The following is a 27,989-nucleotide window of genomic DNA, read 5'->3' as shown; positions in this document are numbered from 1 at the left end:
GGGTGAAATATCAACAGAGAACCTATGTTAATGTTAATGTTAAAGGTTGGTGACTTCACTGATTATGAGCCACAAGACTTTCTTAAGCCTGAACCTGATGCAGGATCTGAATTATCAAGAAATAGCCTTCCAGTTTTCTTACTGTACACCACATTCTCTTTGATTTAGTAACATTGTCCTCTTTATGTCAAGATGTTCTATATTTCATCTATTGGCATTTTCTCTGGCTATCTTAGGTGCCTATAATGTTTTTCCTCCTCATCTTTGCCAACTGCCTTCCCTGGCTTCCTTTAAGTCTCAACTGAAATCTCATCTTCTGCAGGAACCCTTTCCCAGCCTCTCAATTTTAGTGACTTCCCTCTCTTGTGTGTGTGTGTGTGTGTGTGTGTGTGTGTGTATACACACACAAACAAACTATATACAGAATAAATAGGAAATAAGAGAGGGAAGGTATGTAGTAGGTGCTTAATAAATGTTTTCTGACTGAGAATTGGAGCACCAGGATTAATTGAAAAGATAGCAAAAGTCACATGGGAAGAAGTAATCCAAAGTGCTTCCTGAAATCACTAAAAAATCTTCAAGAGTCAGACCCCTTCAGCCTCCGCCGCCGGTAGCTCCTCTGCCACCAGCTCTTGTGCCACCTCGGGCCAGCGGCTCGGCGCGGCTCCTCCAGCTGGGCAGGAGGCGGCTGAACGGGGGCGGAGGTTGGGGGGAAAGGCGTCGTAGCGGTCGAATTCCGTCCATCTTGAGCATCTCCATGGGGTCTGCCCACTCCGTCCATGTCCTTTAAGAACCTTTCCAGTGCAATAGCTACACCAAAGGCACAATCAAAGCCTTGTATTTAACAGGATTTTCTCTTTCTGGAAAAGCATCTTCGGTGTAAAGCTGGAAATAGCTTGCCTTTAAATTCCATCTCTTAATTTTCCCTTTTGTTGCACTTTAGAGGAACATCAAGAAACCATGAACAGCTTTAGCAATGATGAATTTGACTTCAATTTCCTTGATGAAGGCTTTACTGCTAAGGATATTTTGGACCAGAAAATTAATGAAGTTTCTTCTTCTGATGATAAAGATGCCTTCTATGTTGCTGACCTCGGTGACATCCTAAAGAAACATCTGAGATGGTACAAAGCTCTTCCTCGAGTAACTCCTTTTTATGCTGTTAAATGTAATGACAGCAGAGCTATATTGAAGACACTTGCTGCAGTAGGAGCAGGATTTGATTGTGCTAGCAAGACTGAAATACAATTAGTACAGAGTCTTGGGGTGCCACCAGGGAGGATAATCTATGCAAATCCATGCAAACAAGTGTCACAAATTAAGTATGCTGCCAACAATGGAGTACAAATGATGACTTTTGATAGTGAAGTAGAGTTAATGAAAGTTGCCAGAGCTCATCCAAAGGCAAAGCTTGTTTTAAGTATTGCCACTGATGACTCCAAAGCTGTCTGTCGTCTAAGTGTTAAATTTGGTGCCACTCTCAAAACTAGTAGGCTACTCCTTGAGCGGGCAAAGGAACTGAATATTGATGTTATTGGAGTCAGTTTCCATGTGGGAAGTGGTTGTACTGATCCAGAAACATTTGTCCAAGCAGTCTCTGATGCTCGATGTGTCTTTGACATGGGGGCAGAGTTTGGTTTCAACATGTATCTTCTTGATATTGGTGGTGGCTTTCCTGGTTCTGAAGATGTAAAGCTTAAATTTGAAGAGATCTCAAGTGTAATCAATCCAGCATTGGACAAGTATTTTCCTCCTGACTCTGGAGTGCGAATCATAGCTGAACCTGGCAGATACTATGTTGCATCAGCTTTCACGCTTGCAGTTAACATCATTGCCAAAAAACTTGTATTAAAAGAACAGACAGGCTCTGATGATGAAGATGAGGCAAATGACCAGACCTTTATGTACTATGTAAATGATGGAGTATATGGATCATTTAATTGTATCCTATTTGATCATGCACATGTTAAACCTCTTCTACAGAAGCGGCCCAAACCAGATGAGAAGTATTACTCTTCTAGCATATGGGGACCAACATGTGATGGCCTCGATCGAATTGTCGAACGCTGTGATTTACCAGAAATGCATGTGGGAGATTGGATGCTGTTTGAAAACATGGGCGCTTATACTGTTGCTGCTGCTTCTACTTTCAATGGATTCCAGAGACCCACTATCTATTATGTGATGTCTGGGCCAGCATGGCAATGCATGCAACAAATCAAGAACCAAGGCTTTCCAGCAGAAGTAGAGGATCAGGATATCAACACTTTGCCATTGTCTTGTGCTTGGGAAAGTGGAATGGAACATCACTCAACAACTTGTACTTCAGCTAGTGTTAATGTATAGATTCTGTTTGTAGCCATTCATTGCAAGTTTAGCTTGAATTAGAGCATTTTGGGGGACCAGTAACTTAATTCCTGCTAGAGTTTTTAAATATGTTTTAAGACTAGGCCTGGCACAAATGCAACAATATGGAAGACTAAGAGATGGGGTCACACTTATCTGTGTTCCTATGGAAACTATTTGAATATTTGTTTTATATGAATTTTTATTCACTTTTCAAATATGCTTCTAAAGATTACCCCTCAGCTGCTATGCAAGCATTTGTAGCTTGTACAATGGCAGAATTGAGCTTAGTGTTGTGACCTGTTTTAAAATAAAAGTATATTGAAATAAAAAAAAAATCTTCAAGAATGAGAAGAATTACTACTTCTCAGTGCTATTAAAGGGATTCTTGTTCAGTTATAGGTTTAGCATAATCTCTTCTCATTTTGGGATTTGGTGAGTCTGATTTTTGTCAATGCCCTGATCAGTAGCTATAATTGGTCAGAGAATTTAATCATCTAAGACTTGAAAGGATCTTAGAGATCATTTATTCCAACCTCCTAATTTTAGCCTCCAGATTCAATATTGTGGTTAGTCAGTCCTAGGCTAAGGTGATAGGGACTGCAGAGACTTAGTAGATACTGAGGGGAATGGGCTTCTTAACTTCCTGTTTCTTCCTAGTTATTAAGGCTAGGAACATAAGGATTTTATCCCCAGTCTTCTAAGGACAAAGATACAAAGGGAAAGTCAATGTATATTTTTATTAAAGAGAACTACAATCAATATGGTTCTTGTTTGAAGAGTAGACAATCACCAGGGTTCTATTTCCAAGACAGGAGAAAATGCCTATTCATCATTCCTGGGGGGTTTCCAGCCTGTGTAGTCCAGGGCTGGAAGAATTCAGAATAGGCTCCACTCTCAGCCACAGTCCACCCTCTGCCCTGAGGATCAGTTCTGGCTTCCTTTGTGGTAGGAATCCATCTGAGAAGACCCGGAACTGTAACAGGGTCAGAGCCAGAACAATCTTCATCTCTGACATGGCAAAATTCTGACCAATGCAGTTCCTGATCAATGGAAATAGGATGACAAACTGAACTCCAGGTCTTGAAACAAATCCTAATTCAAGGATCCTTCCACATAAAATATGGGGCAAGGCTAAAAAGGTTTTTTTTTTTTCCTGAAGATAGTACCCAGGGCCTAGGGGACAGGTATTTTATGAAGAATTATCACTGCCTACTCAAACCTAGTGGGATGGGGACATTTCCCAGAGAATTTAGGGAGAGTATTTGGTAAGCCTGTATATTGACCTCACCTGGGTCCAGCTGAGAAGGGTATAAATGCCAGTGGTGACATCTTCTGGCTCTTGTTGGAGTCAAATCGATATGGATCATAAACCTAGGGGAAGTGTGAGGGATGGAATGGTAGGGATAAGTCCAAACTAATAGACTCCCTCTAAATGAAAAGATTATAATCAGGGCAGATAGACCACTCACAAGAAAAAATGAAAACAAACCAGAATCCACTTGGGGAGGGGGTAGGCAAAAGGTGGATGATGAGTATTTTCTGTTCTCCCCAGCCTTGTCCTGAAAGTTGGGATTGGGTGCTCCTACTGTATGAACTGTGCTAGAGCTCAGATCATCTCAGATGAGGTCCCTTAAACCACTAGCTTGGGCAGCCATGAAGAGAGAGATTGGTGTAGTTACCTCAGGGTTAGTCCACACACTTGGGTTGTGGTGGGTTCCAAAGATATTGATAAGACAGCGGTTCCCTGTGAAGAAAGAATAGAAGAGAGGGGGAAATGTTTCTTGGAAAATGTTTTCAGAGTTCTAACTATTAACTTTGGATCAAAATAAGGAACACAGATCCAACTACAATATGATTAGGGGAGTTTCTCATAATAAACCTATGTCAAGTATAAGTGTTAGCCCCACTTTATATGTGAAGACTCTGAGGAACTGAGAACTGATTTTATTTCATGGAAGTAGTAAATAGTAAGAGTAAATCATATAATAAATCATATATAGCTTATTTGTACACAATTGTTTTCTCCTCAGTTAAATTATGAGCTCTTTCTGGGCAGGGACTTTTACCTTTCTTTATATGGCTAATCTTTGGCACAAGTACTTGCATTATATTAGGTACTTAATAAATGTATATTGACTGACAGGTATAACCATCTCCCAAATTTCTACCTATATTAATTGGTATGACCTTCATCTTCCTTATTTTGACTCCCTTTGGCCCCATTCCATTGGAAAATTACACACTTGACATTAAGCTCTCCCCTTAAGAGAACTCCCTTCCCCATCTACCATTCTATGATACTTCCTTCTATTGTTGTGTGGCAGGAAGCACCTTTTGGGATGATGCGACCATCAGGCAGCTGAATGTCCTTAGTGCAGAAGCGGGTGACTGTTACAACTGGCGGGTGCAGGCGCAGACTTTCCTTGATACACATAGATAAGAAGGGCATCTGGGACAGGTCATCCCTAGGGATAACAGGCCTATCATTCTCATGGTGGTAATGAGGGGGAGATACACACTTGCAATTCCCACAGGGAAAGATGGTGTTATTTCTTTGCAGGACTCTGATACTCTAAAAGTAAGAAGTCAAAAGAATCAGATAGGGGTTATTGCTCAAGAAGAGAAGCTAAGATGTAGGATAAGGTTTTTTGACATAGAAATCTTTCTGCCCTGTAGACCTGAGTAGTACCTGTGGAAAACTAAAAGAGTTAGTAGTTGTATAGGGATACTGGTTCTTTGGGGGTAGATTCCAGTCTGTTCTATATGGGGTAGGAAGAGTGGTCAAGAAGCATTATCTAGCATCAAAGATCCAGCCAAGATAATGTGAGGATTGGAGTATGTTCTGGTCTGTGATCAAGATGAAGAGGGGCTTGTCCTTTATTCACTCCTATTAGACTGCCCAGCACATATCCCAGTCTCCATTCCCAACTTCAGCATATATTCCAGTCTCCATTCCTAACCTTAGCCCATACTGACCATTCAATCTCTTCTGGATGGCGGCCCCTCAGGAGCTCTTGTATCTCTTGTCGGCAACGGTCTTGGTGTTCTTGATGCTGGGCCAGGTTATAGAGGGCCCAAGAGATGCCACTTGCAGTTGTGTCATGCCCTAGAGGGAATGGAGAGGAAAGAGGAACTCAGAGGAAATGTGTGGTGGTTGGGGATACTCATCACTGGACTGTGGAAAGAGGGAAGATACCTCTTTCTGATTAGCACCAGGTTGGGACAATAACTCAATCTGGGATAGTTTTGATCAAAGCTAGACTCACCGGGACTGATACAAGGGCTAAAAGCTAAATAAGAAATGTCATCATCACCTCCCATCAGCCCACACCTCTTCTATTTCATATGATTCTCACCTTCAAACATAAAAGTGTCAGCTTCTGCTTGTATGTCCTTGTCTGACAGAGTGTTTCCGTTCTCATCCTGAAATAGGTTCCCAAGAAACTGTGACTTCTTGTTCTCTGCCCTCTTGAACCATTCTGCTCAGGAGCCCCAAGCAGTATCAACTCCTAACTCCAGTGAATTCTAGAAAAGTCACTTTGTTATAACTAGAATTGAAGAGACCAACCCCAATATATTTATCACCAGTTCCAGAGCAAACTTATAAACCTAAAGCCGTCTTCTGGACCCATGTTTCATTTGTAGGGCCACTCCTTGGAGGTCCTCTGTGGTGTATAGAAAGCTCAGAAACCACACAGACATCCCTGCAATAGTTATCATAAATAAGAGCTTCTATGAGCACTCAGAATAATTAAAAGCCTAGATTCGAAAAGAACCTCTACACAAGCATGAACTATTTCTGTTTTCTAAGACCTAGTATCAACCACAGGGATACTCTTATAGTTTCCTCTGATTGTTCTGATTCCCTCTCCCTCTCCAATAAGTCTTGGCCATTCTTCCTCCATTATCTTTCTCACATCTGTACTCCAGAGCTTCTGGGTATTAATTTTACACTTACACTCTCCTGCTATGCCTAGACCCAGCCAGATACTATTGGACATATCTAGGATTCAAGAAACTACTTGAACATACTTCTAGAATGTAAAAAGACTTGTTGAGAGATAGGACAAGAGATATTTCTAGATATAATAGAACATTAGGAATAACACCCTAATCTCCCCGATATCTAGAATTAACAACAGAGATTATCCAAAATGAATTTAGAACCAAGGAGACATACGTATGCTAAGAACAATGATAACCTAAAATATGATAGAACACTGTTAAAATTCCATATCAACCATGTTCTACCTGTGTTATCTTAGGAAAATCACTTAGCTTTCATGGGCTTCACTTTCGTCATTTGCAGAATGAAGAGGTTATGTGGAAGTGTTTTGTAAAGTATGAAGCACTATACAAATGAAGAGCATTACAATCTACTAAAAGGGAGTGTTAGATGATCTAATGGATAGAGTCCCACACTTGGATTCAGGAAGACCCGAGTTCAAAATCCAGCCTCAGATACTGACGAGTTATATGATCCTGGGCAAATTGCTTAACTCTGTTTGCCTCACTTTCTTTATCAGCAAAACAAGCTGGAGAAGAAAATGGCAAACCATCAGTATTTTTGTTAAGAAAAGCTTGACTGGGGTCACAAAGATTGACATGACTGGAATTGGACATGACTGAAATGACTGAACAACAGAATCTAAATTTAGCAATTGGGGTTCATCTAGGTCAGTGATGGTGGACCTTTTAGAGACCACATGCCTTCCCCTGCCCCCAGAGACCACGTGCTATTCCACAACCCCTCATCCACCAAGTGCTAGGTGTACACCCCCACACACCTTATCCCACACAGGGGAGGGAGAAAGTGCTTCCATTGGGCTGCTAGACAGGGGGCTAGGTGAAGTGAGGAGTGTCCTCAATGAATATAGAGATGGGGAGGGGAGTGGTCTGAGAATTCCACTCCCTTCCAGCTCTGCTACCTGTGAGCTGCATATCTTACCCCAAATAGGGGAGGGAGGAAGAGCTCCCATTGGGCTGCTGGGCAGAGGGGCAGGTGAAGTGAAAAAATGTCCTCAGCACAGGTGAAAAAGGGGAAGGAGAGTGGCTCAAGCTCTCTGCTTTCCTCTAGCTCTGATTCCTGTGAGCCATCCATCTTACCCTCTGTGAGTTCCCATTGGGCTTGTGAATTTTAGATTTACTCCTCCCTGCTTAGTCTTTAGAATTCTAGCAACAAGGAATGTATATACTCCCACTTAAGGATTAACTGTAGGGGAGGATGGCCTATGACCGGAATGTGTTATGAAGTGACAAATCAGAAACAACTGACTGACCCTTTGGGCTGTCCTAAGCCAAGCTTAAGCCACCATTGGTACATGTGAGACACAGGAAGTGTTGTAAAGAACTGCCTATATATTTCACATTACTTCCAGTGATCTCCGGGTTGGAGGTGTTGGGAGCTCTTGGCGGCCTTTGGCGTTTGTGGCTTGGCAGTGAGGTTACTGGGAGAAGCTTTGTAGAGTGGTTTAGGTAAGGTGTCTTCTCTGAGCGACCTTGTTGAGTAAACAGAGGTGGATTCCTCCTTTCCTTGACCCCCTGTAAGGCACTATTCTTCAAGGAGGCCCCTCATCTTGGAGGAGGCCTCGTGGCTGGAAAGCCAAGCTAGATTTAATATTCTGAGAAAGCCCCTTGGCCAAGTCCTCTGAACTTCTGCTTGGCTCAGACTGGGCTGGAGCAGTCCAATTCCCTTCTCCTTTCACTCTTCTTCTTAATTTCTTCCTTCTATTGTAATTAAACCACCATAAAATCACAAACTGACTTGAGTATTTTAATGGGATTAAATTTAAATCCCTGGAGATTTATATATAATATATAAAATATAATATATTCAGTCAACAACCCTAATTTCATCCTTAATAGGATGCTGGGCAGAGGAGTTGGTGATGTGAAAAAATGTCATCAGGCATGGTTGAAAGGGAGAAGAGAACAGCTCTGCCAGAGACCCTATGCCTTTCTTTTTTTAACCCTTACCTTCCATCTTGGAATCTTACCTTCCATCTTAGAATCAATACTGTGTGTATTGGTTCCAAGGCAGAAGAGTGGTAAGGGTGAGGCAATGATGATTAAGTGACTTGTCCAGGATCATACAGCTAGGAAGTGTCTGAGACCATATTTGAACCCAGGACCACCTGTGTCTGGGCCTGAATTTTAATCCACTGAGCCACCTGCCTTTCTGGGAGGAAAGGAAGGGTGGTGTGTGTGCCTACAGAAAGTGCTCTGCATGTCATCTTTGGCATGTGTGCCATAGGTTCACCATCGTTGTTCTAGATCTATCTAGAACCTGAGAGTTCTTCCTTTGCTGAAACTACAATCATTAAACTTCTAGATGAATCTAGAATGCTAGAGACATTTGATAGACCTAGAATCAAAAGAAAGAAAATCTTAGATTTGCCTAGAAGTCAGAGTACTCCCTTGTTATCCTAGAACTGACTATGAGCAGCTATTTTACAACATGGAAGAAGAAGAGAGGGTGATTCCTTCTCCTTCTCTATATATAGCCTCCTAGGTTTAACTTCATTGGCTTGGGTCCCTCAAAGAAAATCAGTTTTTGAGGAAGATAGAAAAGTTTAGGCTAGTATCCTGTTGTGGGTCCAGGTTATATTCATCACATTCTGCTGGGCTATAGGTTTCATAATTTCTGGTTATGAGTATTTTCCCACTCCCACCCATGCTTAATGTTTGGACCGAGATGACTTCTCCTCCTCCCCCCTGAGTGTTCCAAGGTTCTCCAATTGCTTTCCACTCCTCGTTTCATCCACCCCTCATACTAACCTTGGCCAGTAGCAGAACATCTATGAAATCCATGGTCTTGCCTTTGTCTTTGCTACTGAAATAGCTATCACAACCATGTTTGTCAAGGATACGGCGCCGGGCCTGGATGACAGCATCTGAGAAATCATGCACCAGGTGACAGGCCCGGGAAAAGCGCCTCCCCTGGCTTGTGAGGTAGTACAAGCTATCCCAGAAAAAGAGTAGCTGCTTGCTGCGACATGCCACGAGGGAACTCAACTCCAGAATGGCTGAGATGTAGGGATTTGACTTCCTGTCCAAAACATGGGAGTCAGGATCAAGGGGGTTAGTCAGGCATGGAGAGAATTCTGATTAAACTCCTTAATGTCCCTCTAAACCAGCTTCCTCAAACTGCCTGTCTTATTACTGACATGCCTTCTTCCTAGTAAGATATTCCTGCTGTTGTTTCTCCTTGAGCCCCAACAAATCTGACCATTTTCCCTCATTTATGTCACAGAATCTATTTTGGAAGAGACCCTACAAGATGTTTAGTATGCCCTTTATCTTAATATGAATTCCCTCTAAACTCTACTCAGTGTGCCTTAGTTTCTGCTTAAAGACATCTAAGTGAAGGGAAATCTACTTTCCTAAGCAGTACATTCTACTTTTTATGGATTTCATTGTTAAGGTTTCTCCCTATAGTAAACATTTATTTGTATCTTTGTAACTTCCTTTCACTGCTCCAGTTCTATCCTCTTGAACCAGATGTGACAAATTTAATCTCTCTTCTACTTTACACTCCTTCTTGTACTAAAGAACCTATTTAGACAATAATTATAGAAAATATTTATATAGCACTTTAATACTTGCAAAGATTTAATAAGTATTATCTGATTATACAATTATAAAGCTCTTATTAAAGAAAAGACAAATAAATGAAGGAATATGTGGTTCTCATGGTTGGACCATGCCAACAAAATAAAAAAAAACACTACTTAAATTAATCGGCAGATTTATTTCTCTATACCTATTCAATTATCAAGGGCACACTAATTGGAATTAGACAAAATAATGAGATTTATTCAGAAAAAACTAAAATATCAAGAGAAGCAATAAAAAAGTAAGAATGAAGGGGTAACAGTACTTCCAGATCTTAAATTTTATTATAAAACAGTGATCTTCCATATTGTTTGATAATGGTTAAAAAATAGAAAACTAGATCAATGGAAGAGACTAGACAAAGATGAATTAAAAAGGGAACTTGATAGCATAATATTTAATAAATAGGGAACTATGTAATACTTGAGGAAAAATGCCCTATTTAAAAATTGCTGGTAAAATGCAAATATAGTTGGGTATCTAAGGACCTCCTCTACCTAGCTTCCACCTTCCATATATAACCTGATTCCATACATACAATGCTATGGCCAAGCTGGTTCCATATCTTGTCCTGCCTTCTACCCTGGAATCAACTTTTCTTTACCATCAGTTGCCTTCCCATCTCTACCCTTTAAAATTTTCTTTTAAAGATCAGCTCGTGTCACTTCCGTTATAAATCTGTTTGAGAACCTCTTCCCCAACTTGCTGCAAACACTACTTCCTCAATATTCTTGATCTCTATCTTGGTCAATTAACATATTCTGTCTTTTATTTTAGTTATTTATGTGTTTTTGTACCCATCCTCTTCCACTAGATCCCTTAGAGAGAGCTTCCACTAAATTCTTTGGGAACAGACTAGGTAGATTTTCAACATTGTATGATAACACCTTGCATAGAGTAAATGATTAATATAGGACTTTGGAATTGAACTGAACCCTTTGTTGTAGGCAAGAATTGTTTTCCTCATTTTATAGATGAGTCAATTGAGGCTGAAAGAAAAACTTGCCCAGAACTCAAGCTTGTTAGCCTGTTATTTAAGGCTCTTTGTGGCTTGGGCCCAATTTACCTCTCTATTTTTGTTTTCTACTCTTCCCCTATAGTACTCCTATATTGGTCTTTTAACTAGCCCTTGAATATGATATTATCAACCCAAACTACTCAAGTCATTCTTTCTTTATCTTCTTTAAACTCTATGCTCCAGCGCACAGTGAACACTTACTTTTTTGACCTAAAAAACCTTTGGTGTCTGAAGCATATAGCCTGAACCATAATGCTTTACCAGCTTCCAGTTTCCTTCACTGGTCTGAGAATTCTCCAAGGGCAGGAACTGTGTCTATATGTACCACCCTAGAGTAGAAAACTAGAAAAAACATTTTATCTTGATTTAGTGTGCTGCCCATGACTTAGAGGAGTGGCCAAGGCCTTTCTCAGACTTAGTTGCTTTTGCTGCCTAGAGAAAACCAAGGAGAACTTGATTTTAAATAGATGCTTGGTGATTTGTGTTAGCAAGAAGGATAGGGCATTTTGAGCTGTGGTGACAGGAAGGCAGTAACTGTCAGCATAGCCCTGAGAATAGAGGAAGAAGATGAAATTATTTTCTACCTTGGGCTGAGGCTCCCACTGGGGAATTTCAGTTGTTCATATCAAATGCCTCAATTAAGCACCTATTATATTCCCTTCCCTGCACTGACATAAATAGGGAATAATGAAATACTTTCTGGTTCTGCCCTTTAAAAAGAGTCACTTAGGGAGCTGTTGAAAGAAGGAGGACTCCCTCAGAGAAAGATAAACACATAGAGGTTCCCTGAGCCTCAGTGAAGGAATTGGTGAATCAAAGTTACAAATAGAGAGTTAGCTGTTGGACCTCCAGTTTCCAGATTAGTGTCAAGTCCCTGCTCCTCCTGGGCCATCCCTAGACTTTTCCCTGATACTGTATATTCTTCCTTGCCCTGGAGTACTTGACTTCTCCTTTCCCAGGAGCTGTTATCTCTAATTCCTGAGGTTCCAGTGTCAGAGGCTTGGTAATGACTCACTTTTGGCAACCACTGTCATAGCTAAAGATGCATTTCTGAAGGCTGTCCAAGGTCATGAGGCTGATGTGCTCAAACATGTCCAGGTGGGTGCTGCTTCCAGCACACAAATGCTTCCACTTCTCCTGTTCAAGTAAAAAAAAAATGTGTTCTGGCCTTCTTTCATGACCTAATCTATGGGCTCCATCCCCTGCAGATATCCAAAGATGGCATGGGAGGGACTTTTGTTTTCCATGGAGAATGCTGTAGGATATATATATAATCAATCTGTAAAAGGGTATTATCAATACTGTCCTCCCTACCTTCTATTGGAGATAAGGTCATAAATGGGAAAAACAAGAGGATAGATAACAAAACTACATGTGGATGAAGGGGACTATGGAGTCTGCTTCCCAATTATATTATATAGGATAGTCCAGAACTATAACCAGGCATTTTATGAACCTGGAAATTATCATAGACTAGACTTGATATAAGAGGCAGTATGTGTGGAACTCAAAATAATTTGGCCAGTAGGAGACCCTTCTAAGCTATTACCTTTCTTAAATAGGAAAGTATCTGTTTCTATAATAATATCTATAGCTGCTCTTAAGAGACATCCCTCAATTGGGGAATGACTGAACAAATTGTGGTATATGATGGTGATGGAAAACTAAAGCCCTTCATGGACTGATGCAGAGTGAAATAAGTAGAACTAGGAAAACACTGTATATAGTAACTGCAATATCGTGGAAAGATCAAGTGTGATAGACTTGGCTACTAATAACACTACAATGCTATTGTATTGGACAGTTTTGAGGGCTTATGAAAAAGAATGCTATCAATCTCCAGGGAAAGAGTTGCTGGAATAGAATTGCAGATGAAGACATATGATTTATCACTTGTTTATTTGGCTATTTGTTTTGGGGTTTTGGTTCTATAAGATTTTTAGCTTACAAAAATGAATAATATGGAAATATATTTTGTATGATAATACATGTATGACTCAGAGTGAATTGCTTGTCAGTTCCAGGAGGCGGGAAGGGAAGAAGGGAGGGAGATAATATGGATTATATAACTTTGGAAAACTCAAGTGGAAATTTGTTATTAAAATGAAAAAAAAACTATTTCCTTTCCTCTCTGTCCCCCTTTCCCCTTTAAAAAGAAAGGGATTCTTAAAGCAACATAAGTTGCTAAGCCCCAATTGCTAAGTTTCATACATTTAGTTTTACACTTACTGGAGATTTGAATGTAGTAGTTGTGACAATGTTTTTAAAAAATTTAAAACCATGTGTTTAAAAAGGATATGCTTGGGTAAAGTAAAATTTTTGTCACCCATGAGTTTAGTTAAACTTTTGCTAGGAACTCAATCAGTTTTGTTAGCATTGTTTTTGCTATGAGTTCATGTTAGAAAGACAGCTAGGTGGCTTAGTGGATTGATAATCAATACTAGAGATAAGAGGTCCTGTGTTCAAATTTGACCTCAAATTCTTTCTAGTTGTATGACTGGACAAATCACTTACTAGACCTTACTATTCTTCTGCCTTGGAACCAATACACAGTATTAATTCTAAGATGGAAAGTAAGGGTTTAAAAAAGGAGAGTTCAGGTCAGATGATAAGTAAATAAGATTCCATCTCTTCCCACCAAAGACAAGCTTTAACTTAAAAGCATGACTTTTAACAAACCCTTGTAATGACTCAAAATAAATCTTTTAAATAAGGAATTTGATAACACTCTTAGGTCTCATTTCTTTTCTTTATTTTTTTAGACCTTTACCTTCCGTCTTGGAGTCAATCCTGTGTATTGACTCTAAGGAAGAAGAGTGGTAAGGGCTAGGCAATGGGGGTTAAGTGACTTACCCAGGGTTACACAGCTGGGAAGTGTCTGAGGCCAGACTTGAACCCAGAACCTCCCATCTCTAGGCCTGACTCTCAATCCACTGAGCCACCTAGCTGCCCCCACTTAGTTCTCATTTCTAAGTACTTAAAAGTTTCACAGTTGCACTTCTGGGGAGGTTGGAAAAGAGCAATCTGTAGATTTAATAGTGGTCAGATTTAATGCAAATTGTTAATGAAGGCAATGCTTTTATTTGAGGCCTAAATTATTTCTTCTTCTATTGGTTATAATGCCCTCATGGTCTTCCAAAGAAGGAAGTTTATATTCTCTATAATGTTCATGCTTAAAAGTTCTATTTCTTTTTGATAAAAAATCCTGTCATAATGTTCAGCATAGGCAACAGAGATCCTGGGAAAATAATGTTAGGTTGCTGCTGGGATGTACAAAATTTGGACAAGGATGATTTGAGGGAGATAATTCCAGTTGTCAGTTGATAGATTTCTATTTTAGCTAATTCTTTTTTCTAACAAGGTGTTCAATTTCATGCTGTGGAAGCACTGAAGTTCTGAAATTTCATGCCCTCTAAATTTGTCACTGGGGAGCAAAGCCTTAATCATACAACACTGGCTAGCTTTGATATAGCCATCATCAATCAACCAATCAATAAACATTTTTTAGACATGTCAGGAATTGTGCAATGTACCACAGATACCAAGATGAAGACAATCTAATACCTTCCCTTAAGCATCATTCTGAAAAAGAAGATTGCATGTATATATATATACATATATATATATATATATATATATATATATATATATATATATATATATGTAAAAAATAAGTGGAACTTATTCCAAAAGCTTGTTTTTTAGAGGCTGTAAAAACTCACTAACACTTCAAGAGTACACAAACCAGGATGGGAGTTGTGACTATCTTTCTATGAAGTGCTTCTTCCTATGGAGGCAAAGAGGGTATGTGAGGATTAACTTTTATATAAGAAGATCTATGAAGAGTCTTAGGAGAGGACAGCAAGAAGGTGAGGAAAGAGTTCTTTTTTTTTTTTTTTTGGTAAGAACTATTATAAGCTATTTTGTAGACATATGAAAAGAAGAGTCTGTGAGGAGCTGGAAGTTTACATTGTATTCCAGAGGAAGGGTTACATTTAATAGCTGAAAAGAGAAAGAAAAAGGACTAATGTAACATTGCTCGAGAGATTAAATTTAACATTTATATGGAAAAATATTAAAGGGATTCATGATAGACTTTAAAAAGTATCTTGAGTGAATTGAATGGTGGAATAATTTCTCCAGAAGTGAAGAAAAGTCATTGACTGTTATAGTGAGAGTTTGAAGTAACTCTGGTTATGATTTTTCTCACAGCAATATACTGTAATTAATTATTTGTTTATCTTTGCTCTTTTAAAAGTTATTTTATTGTTAATGAATATACTTATCTAGCTCAATCCTCTGCTGACCTCCAGCCTCATATCTACAACTGCCTTTTGGGCATCATGAATTAGATATCCCAAAGATATGTTAAACCTAACATTTCCCAAACAAAATTCATTACTTTTCCCCTCCTATGCTCTACTTCAAAACTTCATTATTACTGTGGTAGGTATCCCTATTCTTTTAGTCACTTAGGCTCCCAGCCTATATATACAATCCTTGACTTTCTCTGTCTGTCTGTCTCTGTCTCTGTCTCTGTCTCTCTGTCTCTATCTCCTCCCCCCCCTTACCTTCCATCTTAGTACATTGTTTCTAAGGTAGAAGAGTGGTAAGAGCTATGCAGTGGAAGTTAAATGACTTCAGCTAGAAAGTATCTTGGGCCAGGTCTGAACCCAAGATTTTCTGTCTCTAGGCTTAGCTCTCAATCCACTGAGCAACAATTGCCCCTTTCTTACCTTCTCTTAACCCTTCTCCTTACCCAACCAATATCCAATCTCTTCCCAAGGCTTTTTATTTATATATTTGTAACATCTCTATATATGGCCCTTTTCTCTTCTGATACTACTTGTGGGTATGGTTGATTCTAAACCTTGTGTTGCTATTGTTATCATCATATTTATAACAATATTTATATAGTATTTTAAGGCTTAGAAACAACCCTAGAGATAGGCACTATTATTATCTCTATTTTACAGATGAGAAACTGATCAATGTGAATGGAAATTATGTGACTTGCCCAGTCACATGTCTAGTTAGTGTCTGGGACTGGATTTGAACTCAGGTCTTCCCGATTCCAAGTCCCAGGCGCTATTAAATTTATAATTTAGCTGCCTCACAGAAGTATATGTAAAATGAGCAGAAGATAATTTTTAGTAGGGTGTGAGGAACAGCAATAGCTAGAGGAATGAGTAAAAATGAGGAAAGTGTGAATGTAGCACTTGAGTTGAAGTCTGAAGGAAATTCAGGATTCTTATAGGTGAAGGAGGTAAAAAAGCATTATTCAACCCTTTATAGTATGTCTTCCAATCTCACCACTCATTCAAAATTCCTCTTTCTAGAGTTAATCGAGAATAATTAGAATTAAGAAAGTCATTGGGAACATGAAAAGAGAAGTTTCACTTAAATGATGACATCAGAAGCCAGACTTTAAGGGATTCTGAAATGGGTGAGAGAAGAGGAAGAGGCTGACATGAGAATTGACAGCTTTTTTCTAATAGTTTGACTACCAAGGGGAGGAGATATATGGAATGATAGCTTGAGAAGATGGTGAAGTCAAGTGACTGATCACACCTTATACTGTCCATGTTGGTTTAGATTCGCTCTACCTCCTCCCCCCCCCCCCCCAAGAGCCTCCAGGCTTACATGCATTATGTTTGTCGATTGGTTGAAGATCTTTACATAGGATTTGAGGATGTCAAAATGAAAAGCTGGTGTCAGGAGGCGCCTATGATGGCTCCATTTGTCTCCTTTACTCAGCAGCAGTCCATCCCCTGCAGAATAGAAGGTGGGAAAAGTCCAGGCCGGTCCAATCCTTTTTCCTTCAACCACCCTGAACTTAACTCTACTCCACTCAGAGCACAGAACTGACCCTAATCCTAATCCTCCATCTAATTGTAAATCCTTTGCCCTTGGCCCCAGCCTTTAATCCTTTCACTAGACACATGCCCCATCTATTCTATCCTCCAGTCCACAAGCATTCAATCTTCAGCTTCATAGATAAAGGGAACACCTTACCTTTAGGCCTTACCTTCAGATCTCATCTCTGCTTACTGGTAATAATTATTGGCCCCAGTTGTCACTCACCCAGCCAAGGCTCCAAAAATCCATAGAAAATCTTGTCTTTGGGTGCAATATTGGCTGTTGAGAGAGAGAGATTTTTCAAGGTGATCTGACCATATTGTTGTGGAAAGTGGAAGGGGAAACAAACCTTATAACAACTCAGATTAAGGACAATGAAGGTTATTTTAGCTTGGACCAAGTTTCTTAGGTGGATAGAGAACTGGAGCTTCCTTAACTCTGATATCACTACCCCTAAACAATCTACCTCAAAGCCTACCACAGATGGAACAAAGAGAAGAAGAACATAGCAGAGAGTAAAATGGAAAAGAAAGTGAGACTTGTTTGGGGTGAAAATAGGAACAGAAGAATGGGAATGAGACACAAATCATATATACCCTGATGTGTTAGATGGATACAAACTATAGAAGAACCCATATTTGACCCCAAACACTATAGATACAATCTTGGCTGTGTTCCAGACATAGTCCTAGATCCTTACACAGGTAAGATCTGGATCAATATTCTTCATTAAAGTCATGGCTCTAGACATGATTCTAGATATCACCTAGACATTGCTTGAACACTTCCCAGACAATTCATAATTTAATTCTAGATATTGACCACAGAGAGCAATAGAAAACTCCCAAATATGACTCTAAGTAACACCAATCCAAAAGAATTCAAATATTACCCATGAGTAGCTCAGAACCATTTCCCCACGGACATAGCTTAGACAACCTCAGACCTAAGCAATAACCAATTTGTACATGGTTTGATTTCCCCTGGTATCATTCAGTAATGTAGATAAAACAAATATGTCCTAGACTTCCCACTCTGACCCCTCCAGATCAACATGCATGATATTTGTGTATTAGTTGAAGATTTTTACATAAAACTTGAGGGTGTCAGCATGAAAAGCTGGAGTTAATAAGATATGGCTTAGTTGGTCCCCAGATGTGATGAGACATGGCTCCCAAGTCATCATTCTAGAACCCCTTTAGGATTCAGACTCTTCCATCCAGACATTATCTAGACACTTCCTAGAATACAATCCAATGCATACACTCTAGATTCCAGACATAACCTTAAAAACTAAACCTAATCAGAGCCCTGATATGGACTTATATGTAACCTAGAAAAGACCCCAGAGAGACTAGACATGACACCAAATATGGTACCATTGCAGCTTAGTTAGCCCAGAAAGACCCCAGACATGTCCCTGGAGAGATTCAGGAATGGCCACAGAAATATTTCATTTATTTATTTAAAAATTATTTAATTAGTAAATTTAGAATATTTTCCCTTGGTTCCAAGAATCATATTCTTTCCCTCCCCTCCCCCAACCCCCTCCCATAGCCAATGCACAATTCCCCTGGGTTTTACATGTATCATTGATCAAGACCTATTTCCATATTATTGATGTTTGCACCAGGGTGATTATTTAGCGTCTAGATCCCCAATCATATCCTCATTGACCCATGTGATCAAGCAGTTGCTTTTCTTCACAGAAATATTTCAGACATGACTCCAGATATGCCCTGGTAATGTCCCTAGACTCATGGCTTCATACAGCTCTAGGTATGATCCCTGAAATATCCCAGACAGACTTTGATGTTCTGGCTAGACACAGTTTGTACTAGATGGATCTCCAGAAATTACCTTCGGTATCAATATGACCTTTTCCCAGAGAATTCTCAGACAAAGATAAGAGTTGCCTCTTGGGCATGACCTAAATAACACTCCCCACAAAAATATCCAAGACATCACCAAGAAAAAAAAAGCCAAAACTCTCACTCAAAAACATGCCTCAAATACCTGAGGGACAGATAGACTGTGCAGTGGATAGTGTGGTGGATCCAAGGTCAAGAAGACCTAGATCAAATCTGATTTCAGACTTATATTAGCTGTATGAGCCTGGGCAAGTTACTTAATCTTTGCCTCAATTCCCTCATCTGTGAAATGGGAATAACAGCATCTATTTCCTAGGGATTCTGTGAGGATAAGATGAGCTAATAATTGTACAACATTTAGCACAGTGTTTAGCACATAGTAAGAGCTACATAAAGGTTAGCTATTATAGTTATTATTATTATATTTCACATGTGGGCCAGACCCTCTCCTGTCTGTGCAGCCTAATTTTACTATACTCCCTTTCACACACTATAGTTTCAGTGAAACTGTAACCTGTTTCCTAATCTCTTGTTGACCTATCCCAACTCAAACCAACAAATATTTCTTGAGCATCTACTATGTGCAAGGTACTGTGTTAGACATCAGAGACAAGGAAAAAGAAAAGCAGTTCTTAAACTTATGGAACTTATGGACTACTGGGGTATGGTCCTCCATACCTTGACCATATTCCTTTTGAATCCTTGCTTTTGAACTCTTTCTCTTTCATTAAGTCTTTGCTGAGGTACAAATGAAAGAAAGAAACATCCTTCTCCCCCACCTGAGAAGCAGACAGATGTTGGGTGCAGTGCGTAGAGCCCTTGACATGGGATCAGGAAGACCTAAGTTCAAATATGACCTCAGGACCTTACTAGTTATATAGTCCTGGGCAAGTCATTTAATCTCTGCCTCAGTTTCCTCAATTATAAGATGGGGATTATGATAGCACCTACCACCCAGGGGTGCTTTAAGGAACAAATCGAGATATTTTTAAAGTGCTTAACACAGTTGCCTGGGACACAGGAGATACTTAATAAGTGCTTTCTTTCTTTTTTCCTAAGTATTCAAATATTCTCAAGAGCATCATTTTTATGGAAACCAAGAAGTAGAAACAAAACATATGTTTATCGTTTGGGCAATAGCTGAATAAACTGTGGTATACAAATGTAATAGATTATTATCATGATGGATGTGAGGCATTCAGAGAAACCTGGGAAGAGTTCAACTCTTCCTGGTGCTGAGTGAAATAATGAGAGAAAAAAGCACTGTCTATACACAGGGACTAGAATAATGTAAATGGAAAAAAAGTACTAAAAAGACATTTTGAGTAATGATAGTAGGCAATCAGCCCAGGAAAATAAATATGAAACTTAACTACATCTTTCTTATGAGAGACAGAATATTGCATATATTATTAGATCCAGTCCTGCATAGGTGGTTTTAGACTGCTTTTCTTTGTTACAAAGAAGAGTTCAGTGCAGGAAAGGGAAGATAGAGGACCAGGATTATCCAAAAATCACTATAATATATAAACTAATGATATCAATGAAGGCTTTGTTCTTTTTAAAGCAGTAAAAGGGGAATATTGACTCTAAATCTCAAAGAATTAAAATTTTTCCATTCACAAGGCCTATTTAGGGGCTGGCTGAGCTCAAAATAGGATAATCAATATTTACTTGATTTCAATTACATTTATTTTTTTTAGAAAAGCTTTAATTTCTGTCTTAGAACCAATACTGTGTATAGATTGTAAGGCAGACAAAAATGAGGGTTAGGTAATGGGGGTTAAGTGACTTGCCCAGGGTTGCACGGCTAGGAAGTGTCTGAGGACAGATTTGAACCCAAGACCTCCTGCCCCTAGGCCTGGTTCTCTAGCCACTGAGCTACGTGATGCCCCCTCCATTACATTTGTAAGGAAATTGTTGACAACTAAAACTCAGCTGTCCTGAAATGAGTTCCCTTCTCTGTCCATACCCATCTCCCTCCAAGGCCCTTCTATACCTTCTAGCTTCCCCATAACACAGACCAGAGGATCAAGACTTCACAGATCATATAGCCCAACATTCCAACAGAGGAGGAAATTAAAGCCTTGAAAAGATGGAATGACTTTCCCTAGATCACACAAGCAAAAAATAACAGAGGTGAAATTCAAAATTGCGTCTTGTTTAAGGCTCATTCTCTTCTATTATTCCCCCAAAGGGAGGTTCTAAGAAGGACCAAGTGCTCTGTGTCCCCTTCTCTGAAACATTAGAAGTTAGCCAGCTCTATCCATTCCTTAGGCAACTAGAGATAACATGCCTACTACAGATAAGCCCTCAGTAGTTCTCTGCAAGGTCCTATGTATCTCTAAGCCAGAGTCCAACTAAACAAAATTACTATTATATCTTCCCCTCTCTTTCCAAACCCTTCTTTATCTATACCAACCACTCAGAGAAGGAACCAATTTTCCTTAATACATCAGAAAAAAAAATTCCTGTTTAACTTTCTTAAATTTTGTTTTGACAAATAAGGGGGTCTGTGGGACCAGTGTAGACAAGGCTTCTTCTAGTTGCTACTGTTCTGCTATCCAACATACAATTAATACATATACTCCTGACCTTGGGCAGAGCTGGACAACAGCTTCTAGTATCTCCCTCTCAGGTCTGGAGAGAGGTATCCTGGAAAATGCCCCAACTCTAGCCTTAACAGTAGAAAGTAACTGTTCTTCCCTCCCTTCCCTTCTTCTTGCCCTGTCAGGGTCCCAGGGACCCTAAGAATAATTCATGTTGGAGAAACTGGAAATATGAGAAGAGTACAGGAGGGAGAAAATAACAGGAAGATTATCAAGAAGCTGTAGGTCACTGCATGGATGTAGGAAGGCAAAAGGATGATCAATGGGAAAACAGAGGGTGAAGGAGGCTCATGAGGAAACTAGAGAGATAGTCAGAGACTGAGAAATTCAGAGAGATATCTATAGAGGTGAAAATATAGGTTTAGAATAAAATTCTTAGTAGTTCCTTGATTAAATTGTTGAGACACAGAATGGTCTGGAAAGCTGAATATTGAGCTTGGAACTTCTGATCCTGAGGGACCTAAGAGCCTCAGTGGGAGAAATGGGTCTAGAGGACTGAGGAAGGGCTAGATGGCAGCTATTCAATAAAAGAGTACTTGAAGATACCTGATACTGGATACCTGAGAAGGTAGACTAGGTTAGATGTTGCTAAACTAATCATCGATCTGGGCATTTCCATACCTGAGGCTGAAGTAAGAGGTCGGATATAGTCAGGGTGGCAGAGTATAACCAATGGGTGGAAAGGTCCCATCCACATTAGAAAAATTTCCCTGAAAGTATTCACTAACTGGACAGTACGAATCAGGCCTTCCTCATTTGAATCAATCTGTAAACAAGGGAAAAGAGTGAATCATTCCCATTTCTTCTTCATTGCTTGGAGGCAAGGGCAAATGGCTTATGAAAAAACACAAAGTCATAAAGGCAAAGAAACAAATAACTTTAACTATGAGGCTCAGATTTCATTCATTTCCCAAAGGATATTACAGTGTTGAAAGAATAGCAGAAGTTGGAACACTGCGAGGGAGTGTAGCTGAAATGTAAATGGTCTCATGCTTGGTATCAGGTATTTAGCCATGACTTAACACTATTGCCAGAAAAATATTTCAAGATTACCTTGAATCAAGTATGCCATGTACATATGTTATGGTGGGTTGTGGTACCCTCATTTGCTTTGGAGTTTTGTTCCTCTGACATTGCCATTAAGGCCAAGAGAGAATCCTAGGCTGGCAAGAAATAGATTTAATGGACCAAGGTGAAAGCAAATCTGATCCTACTAACTTTATCTAACTCATACTGCATCTTTAGAGCCTTTGAACCTTGTGTATATTGGTTTTTTATCTCTAGTAGAAGAATGTAAGAACATAAGCCAGTTCAGAGCAATGATTTAGCATTTCACTTGATATGGACCTGAATAACCAACTAGGGCCCCCAAAGTACCTAAAATTTCATGGAAGAAGTATTTTTCTGAATAGAAATTCCCCCTTCAAGATTCACTCTGACCCAGACAAAGAATTTTACTCAATGAAATATTGGTTTTTGGAAGGAATAATGTCTACATCTACACATTAGTGCCCTCAAGGAGATCTGCAACTTAAACATGTGCCATTGATAAACATGTTGTAAATGCTGATGACACCCTAGAAGTAATCTTAGTGGAGTCAACTTATGCCATTTTTTTAATTCTATGAAAAATCTGTCTTCTCTCTCTCATAATGAAAAAGAAAAACAAAACCGCTGTTATAGATATATAGTCAAGCAAAATAAATCCCTCCCTGACCCATTGGCCATGTCCAAAAATTGGTGTCTTAAATTGCACTCTGAGTCTCTAAAGACTGCAGAAACTGATTAGCATTGTGTTTTAAAATTATGATTCCTCTGGAATTCTGGTTGATCAATGTACTGATCAGAATGGTTTTGTATTTGAAAAATAATTGTCTTTACAGTATTATTGTAAAAAAAAATTGTTCTGATCCTACTTACTTTTCTCTGAATCAGTTCATATAAATCTCCCTCTGAAGATTTATCTGATATGATTCCCTTCAGTTAGTTAACCAATAAACAACAGTCAATAAACATGTGTTAAGCACCTACTATGCACCAAGCCCTGATTATACAAAAAGAGATTGTAGAGAGATTATCTGAGATATGGCAGCTCACCAGGTAATGTTTCAGATGAAGAAGACACTAAGTACTATTACCTGTCTCAGGCTGAGGGTCACCTAAGTTCAAATAGGAATAGGGGACTGGACTCAAATTTGCATAAGAGTCATTTTCCCCTGTGACATTTCCACTACCTTGGTACATACCCTTATCACCTCAAGCTTGTACTATTGCTATAGCCTTTTGTTTGGTCTCCCCAATGTAAGTCTGTCCACACTCTAGTCCATCCTCCACTCAATTGCCAAAGTGATCTCTTGTAGGTCTGACATTTTCACTTCCTTACTCAATAAATTCTTGCCTTGGATTTGAGAGTCCATTAGTCTAGAAGAGAAAGAAATTCTAGTCAGGCCACTGAATGGGAATCATTTTAGTAGGTGGGGACAAGAGATCCTATCTCTGGACCCTCCCCAGCAGAGGATGATCTTGTGAAATCTGCAGGAATTTGGACTCCTCATTGGTATCCTGGTAGCTCCATGTGAACAACCAACAGCAATGTCTATATTAGATGCTGACAAACCAATTACACCAAGGAAAGGTAGATTCAGGACTCTACAGGGAACCCAGAAGAAAGCTCCATTATTCCTAAGGAGAACCATTCTTCTGCCATCCAATGTCATGTCTCCAACTGTTCACTGGACATCTGAAGTTGGATGTCTTGTAGACATCTTAAACTCAACATGTCTAAATTGAACTCATCATATTCTTCCAAAAGCCTCCCCTTTTCCAAGCTTTCCTATTACTTTTGAGGGCACCACTATTCTCTCCATCATCTAGGCTCAAAACCTTAGTATCATCTTCAACTCTGCATACTTTCTTCCTACTACATATAATCTGTTACCAAATCTGCTGTGCCATTATGGAAATGATGGAAACTTTGAGAAAAGTGACCACTGCCTCTTAGAGTTAGTGATAGAAAGGGAGAGAAAATTTGAACCAAGTCAAGTATATGCCTTAGATTTGAGGAAAACATATTTCAAAATGATCAGGGAAAAGAAGGCTCCCCAGACTAAAATTTTATTGGGACGCCTATGAATTAGGTAAAAAAAAGTTATAAAAGGAAATAATTCCAATGAACAGGGAAAATGAGGTTTATCCAGATATGATAGAATTTTATCTGAGGGACTATAGGATCAACTTTGATTTTCAAAAGGAAGGTACAAAGATAGAAGGAAGACCAAATAGCAGAGGATGAATAGAGTATGGCATTGTCCTATAAAAATAGTATCAAGAGTTGAGGTTGTGGAGGAAAGCTAAAGATTAGAATGGGAAGATTTAGCTCTATTGGGAGGAAAAGGATGATAAAAGAATAATTGCACTTATATGGCGTTTTAAGGTTTATAAACACTTAATAAATATTATCTATTTGATCCCCATAACTGTCCTGGAATGTAGGTGCTATTATTATCCCCATTTTACAGATGAAGAAACCAAATCCTAGGGTCATGCAGTGAGTTTATGAGATTAGATTTGAACTCAGGTATTCTTAACACCAGGCCCACCATTCTACCTTCTATAATATCTTGTTATGTCCCAGAAGGGATGATACTTCTTTTCAATATGGATAGGACAATAACAACTGACAAGTGATAGGTGACAGAACTTCCTGATTATTTTGTTCCTGTGTTCTTTGCCAATGGAGATGAGCTTTGTGTTAGAAATGACAGAACAGTTTTGCCAAAAAAGGTTAATATAGTATACCCAAGTTTAAGATTTAGCAAAAGACCACCTAATTGCCACCAATGAAGTCAAGTCTCCCAGCTCAAAAGATTAAATCCTCTGATTCTGAAATATGTATCAGTGGTGATTACTAAGTTTTGCCAGTGATATTTAAAATCTCTCTCTCTCTCTCTCTCTCTCTCTCTCTCTCTCTCTCTCTCTCTCTCTCTCTCTCTCTCTCTCTCTCTCTCTCTCTCTCTCTCCATTTCTCTTTGTCTCTCCATTTCTGTCTCTATCTGTCTCTGCCTCTGCCTCTCTCTCTCTCACTCACACACACACACACACACACACACACACAGTAAAGGTATTGGAAAGGTACTGGAAAAGGACAAGAATTAACCGGAATTTTCTTTAAAAAGGAAAAGAACAGGACCCACAAGTCCAAACATTATTTCTTTTTTCTTTTTTTTTAGACAGTCACTAAAATGGTGTTGAGGGAAATATTGAGGATAAAATTTACTTAGACTTTAGCAAAGTTTTTGATAAAGTATCTTATTCCATTTTTCTGGGTAAAAAATGGTCAGATTTGTAATACATAATTAGATGGATTCAGAAGTGGTTGAATAGACAGATTCAAAGAGTAGTCTTTAGTGGTTCAACACGATGAACATCACAGCAGTCTCCAGTGGAGTATACTAGGGTACTAGAGTACTTGCTCCTGTGCTGTTAAACATTTTTATCAGTGACTTGGATAAAAATATAGATGGTCTACTCATTGCAAATGACTATAAGCTAACACATTGGGTGATTGATTTGAAATCTAAAAGCATCTTGAGAGGTTAGAACATTTTTTCCCATCAAAATAGCAATTTATTGTCAGCGAAGGAGAAACTACAAAGGGAAAGAACTAAGAAGAAAAGGGAACTATGGAGACAGGATGAAGAGCAGGTGGAGCTCAGTGTCCCCTAGCTGCTTCCCCCCAAACCCAGAGATCACTTTGTTCTGTTGCAGAGGAAGGAGGGGAAAGAGGTCAACTCTACTATGAAGAAATAAATATGAGGATAAATGTAAAACCTTACACTTGGTATAAAAGCAGCTCCATAAGTACAAGATGAAGTAGGAATGGCTTGATAGTCACTTGTCAGAAAACTATATAGGGAGTCTTAGTGGACTATAGGCTAAATACTTAGCTCAAGTAAGATAGTCCTGCTGTTCTCTGTTTTAGACAGACCATTTCTGGACTATGTTGTATATTTCTAGGTACCCTAGAAATAGCCTGAGCTCTGAGCCTTCTATTGTCCTCTTCATTACCCAGAGAATTATCCAGAGTATCTTCTTTAAGTCCAGCCCTCTTGGACAGTTTCTGAGCTTGAGTAATTTCAGGAGAAGCATCACTCTGTTAGTACTGCTCAGGACTTCTGCAAAAAGAGGGTTCCTAGGTCTCCCTCAGAGAAGTATCATTTAGCTCCTTTGTCTCTGAACTTCTCAACAGTATGATTTTCTTAGACTCCCCAGAATCCTTAGCTTTTCAGATTCTCTGCCTGCCAGCCCAGCTATCTACTGAGCCACTATCCCTTAGTGTATGTATTCACACTCACCAGCCTCAGGTGGCCTAAGAACCAGTTCTGAAGAGGAGGCTGGGGGAAGCATCGAAGACGCTGGCAGTTGATATAGTATCGATGGACAGAGGTAATGACCCGAGACAGCACCCAAGTGCTTATTGCCAGAAAGACCAGGAGCAGAACTGAGGAAACTCCAGGCCACAGTACAGCAAGTCCCAATTGGCGAGACAGCCATTCAGAGTCAGGTAGCATCCTGTAGGGAGAGAAATAGAGAGTGAGACATAAAGGGATATGAGGGTGGGGAGGGAAGAGATAGACAGACAGACAGACAGACAGACAGACAGACAGACAGAATGGCAGAGAAAGAGATGGAGAGAGTTATAATATAGACATTCCAAACTAGGGAATCCAGGAACTTGTCTTAAAAATTTTGATAGCTGTATTTCAATATAACTTTTTTTACCTTGTAATCCAATGTCTTTTATTCTATACATTTGAAGTATGATTTTGAGAAGCAGGGCTATAGGTTTCACCAGATTGTCAAAGGAATTCTTGAACACAAAAAGGATGTAGGAAATGACACAATGGGGAGAGGCAGAAAAGGAGACATAGAAGGATACACTGATGTGTTGGGGAAATAGGGAAAGCAACTATTTTTTTTAACTTTTAAACATTATTTTATTTGGTAATTTTCAAACATTATTCATTGGAAACAAAGATCATTTTCTTTTCCTCCCCCCCCCTCCTGCAACCCCTCCCATAGCTGACACTCGATTCCACTGAGTATCACATGTGTCCTTGATCCGAACCCATTTCTGTGTTGTTGGTATTTGCATTAGGGTGCTCATTTAGAGTCTCTCCTTGATCATGTCCCCTCCACCCCTGTAGTCAAGCAGTTGCCTTTCCTTGGTGTTTTTACCCCCAGAGTTTGTCCTCTGCTTGTGGATAGTGTTTTTTTCTCCATGATCCTTGTTCAGGGACATTGCATTGACACTAATGGAGAAGTCCATTACGTTCAATTGTACCACAGTATATCAGTGTCTGTACAATGTTTTCCTGGTTCTGCTCCTTTCACTCTGCATCACTTCCTGGAGGTTGTTCCAGTCTCCATGGAATTTCTCTACTTTATTATTCCTTTTAGCACAACAATTCCATCACCAACAAATACCACAATTTGTTCAGCCATTCCCCAATTGATGGGCATCCCCTCGTTTTCCAATTTTTGGCCACCACGAAGAGTGAAGCTATGAATATTCTTGTACAAGTCTTTTTCCTTATTATCTCTTTGGGGTACAAACCCAGCGGTGCTATGGCTGGATCAAAGGGCAGACAGTCCTTTATTGCCCTTTGG

The 27,989-nt window shown here is 39.4% G+C and overlaps 2 protein-coding genes across 4 annotated transcripts in view; one reads left to right on the top strand and one right to left on the bottom strand.

The window, feature by feature from the left end:
• The first annotated feature begins 589 nt into the window (after window positions 1–589).
• LOC100011888 (ornithine decarboxylase-like) lies at window positions 590–2,684 on the top strand. The gene has a single exon (XM_056822313.1). It carries the CDS (start codon window positions 961–963, stop codon window positions 2,344–2,346), a length of 1,386 nt encoding a protein of 461 aa, XP_056678291.1. The 5' UTR covers window positions 590–960; the 3' UTR covers window positions 2,347–2,684.
• Window positions 2,685–2,972: 288 nt separating this feature from the next.
• LOC100013446 (cytochrome P450 4F3-like) overlaps window positions 2,973–27,989 on the bottom strand; it is a 48,168-nt gene continuing 23,151 nt past the window's right edge. The window contains exons 2-13 of one of the 3 annotated variants that reach the window (XM_007489714.3): window positions 26,675–26,891; window positions 21,942–22,086; window positions 17,066–17,119; window positions 16,625–16,752; window positions 11,997–12,118; window positions 9,127–9,397; window positions 5,706–5,772; window positions 5,326–5,455; window positions 4,681–4,814; window positions 4,029–4,093; window positions 3,638–3,720; window positions 3,047–3,389 (exon numbers count right to left, since the gene is read on the bottom strand). In XM_007489714.3, the coding sequence (XP_007489776.1) occupies window positions 3,179–3,389; window positions 3,638–3,720; window positions 4,029–4,093; window positions 4,681–4,814; window positions 5,326–5,455; window positions 5,706–5,772; window positions 9,127–9,397; window positions 11,997–12,118; window positions 16,625–16,752; window positions 17,066–17,119; window positions 21,942–22,086; window positions 26,675–26,890 (1,626 nt within the window). In that variant the 5' untranslated portion in view covers window position 26,891 and the 3' untranslated portion in view covers window positions 3,047–3,178. Of the gene's footprint in view, window positions 3,390–3,637; window positions 3,721–4,028; window positions 4,094–4,680; window positions 4,815–5,325; window positions 5,456–5,705; window positions 5,773–9,126; window positions 9,398–11,996; window positions 12,119–16,624; window positions 16,753–17,065; window positions 17,120–21,941; window positions 22,087–26,674; window positions 26,892–27,989 lie in introns of all 3 variants that reach the window. The other 2 variants (XM_007489716.3, XM_007489715.3) reach the window with 2 other exon arrangements.

This window comes from Monodelphis domestica, chromosome 3 (assembly GCF_027887165.1).
Source record: "Monodelphis domestica isolate mMonDom1 chromosome 3, mMonDom1.pri, whole genome shotgun sequence".
NCBI lineage: Eukaryota > Metazoa > Chordata > Mammalia > Didelphimorphia > Didelphidae > Monodelphis > Monodelphis domestica.
This window is presented reverse-complemented; position numbering and strand designations above follow the sequence as displayed.

Excerpts from the sequence above, each read along its gene's own strand:
- LOC100011888 (XM_056822313.1), top strand. The coding sequence starts at position 961 with ATGAACAGCTTTAGCAATGATGAATTTGACTTCAATTTCCTTGATGAA.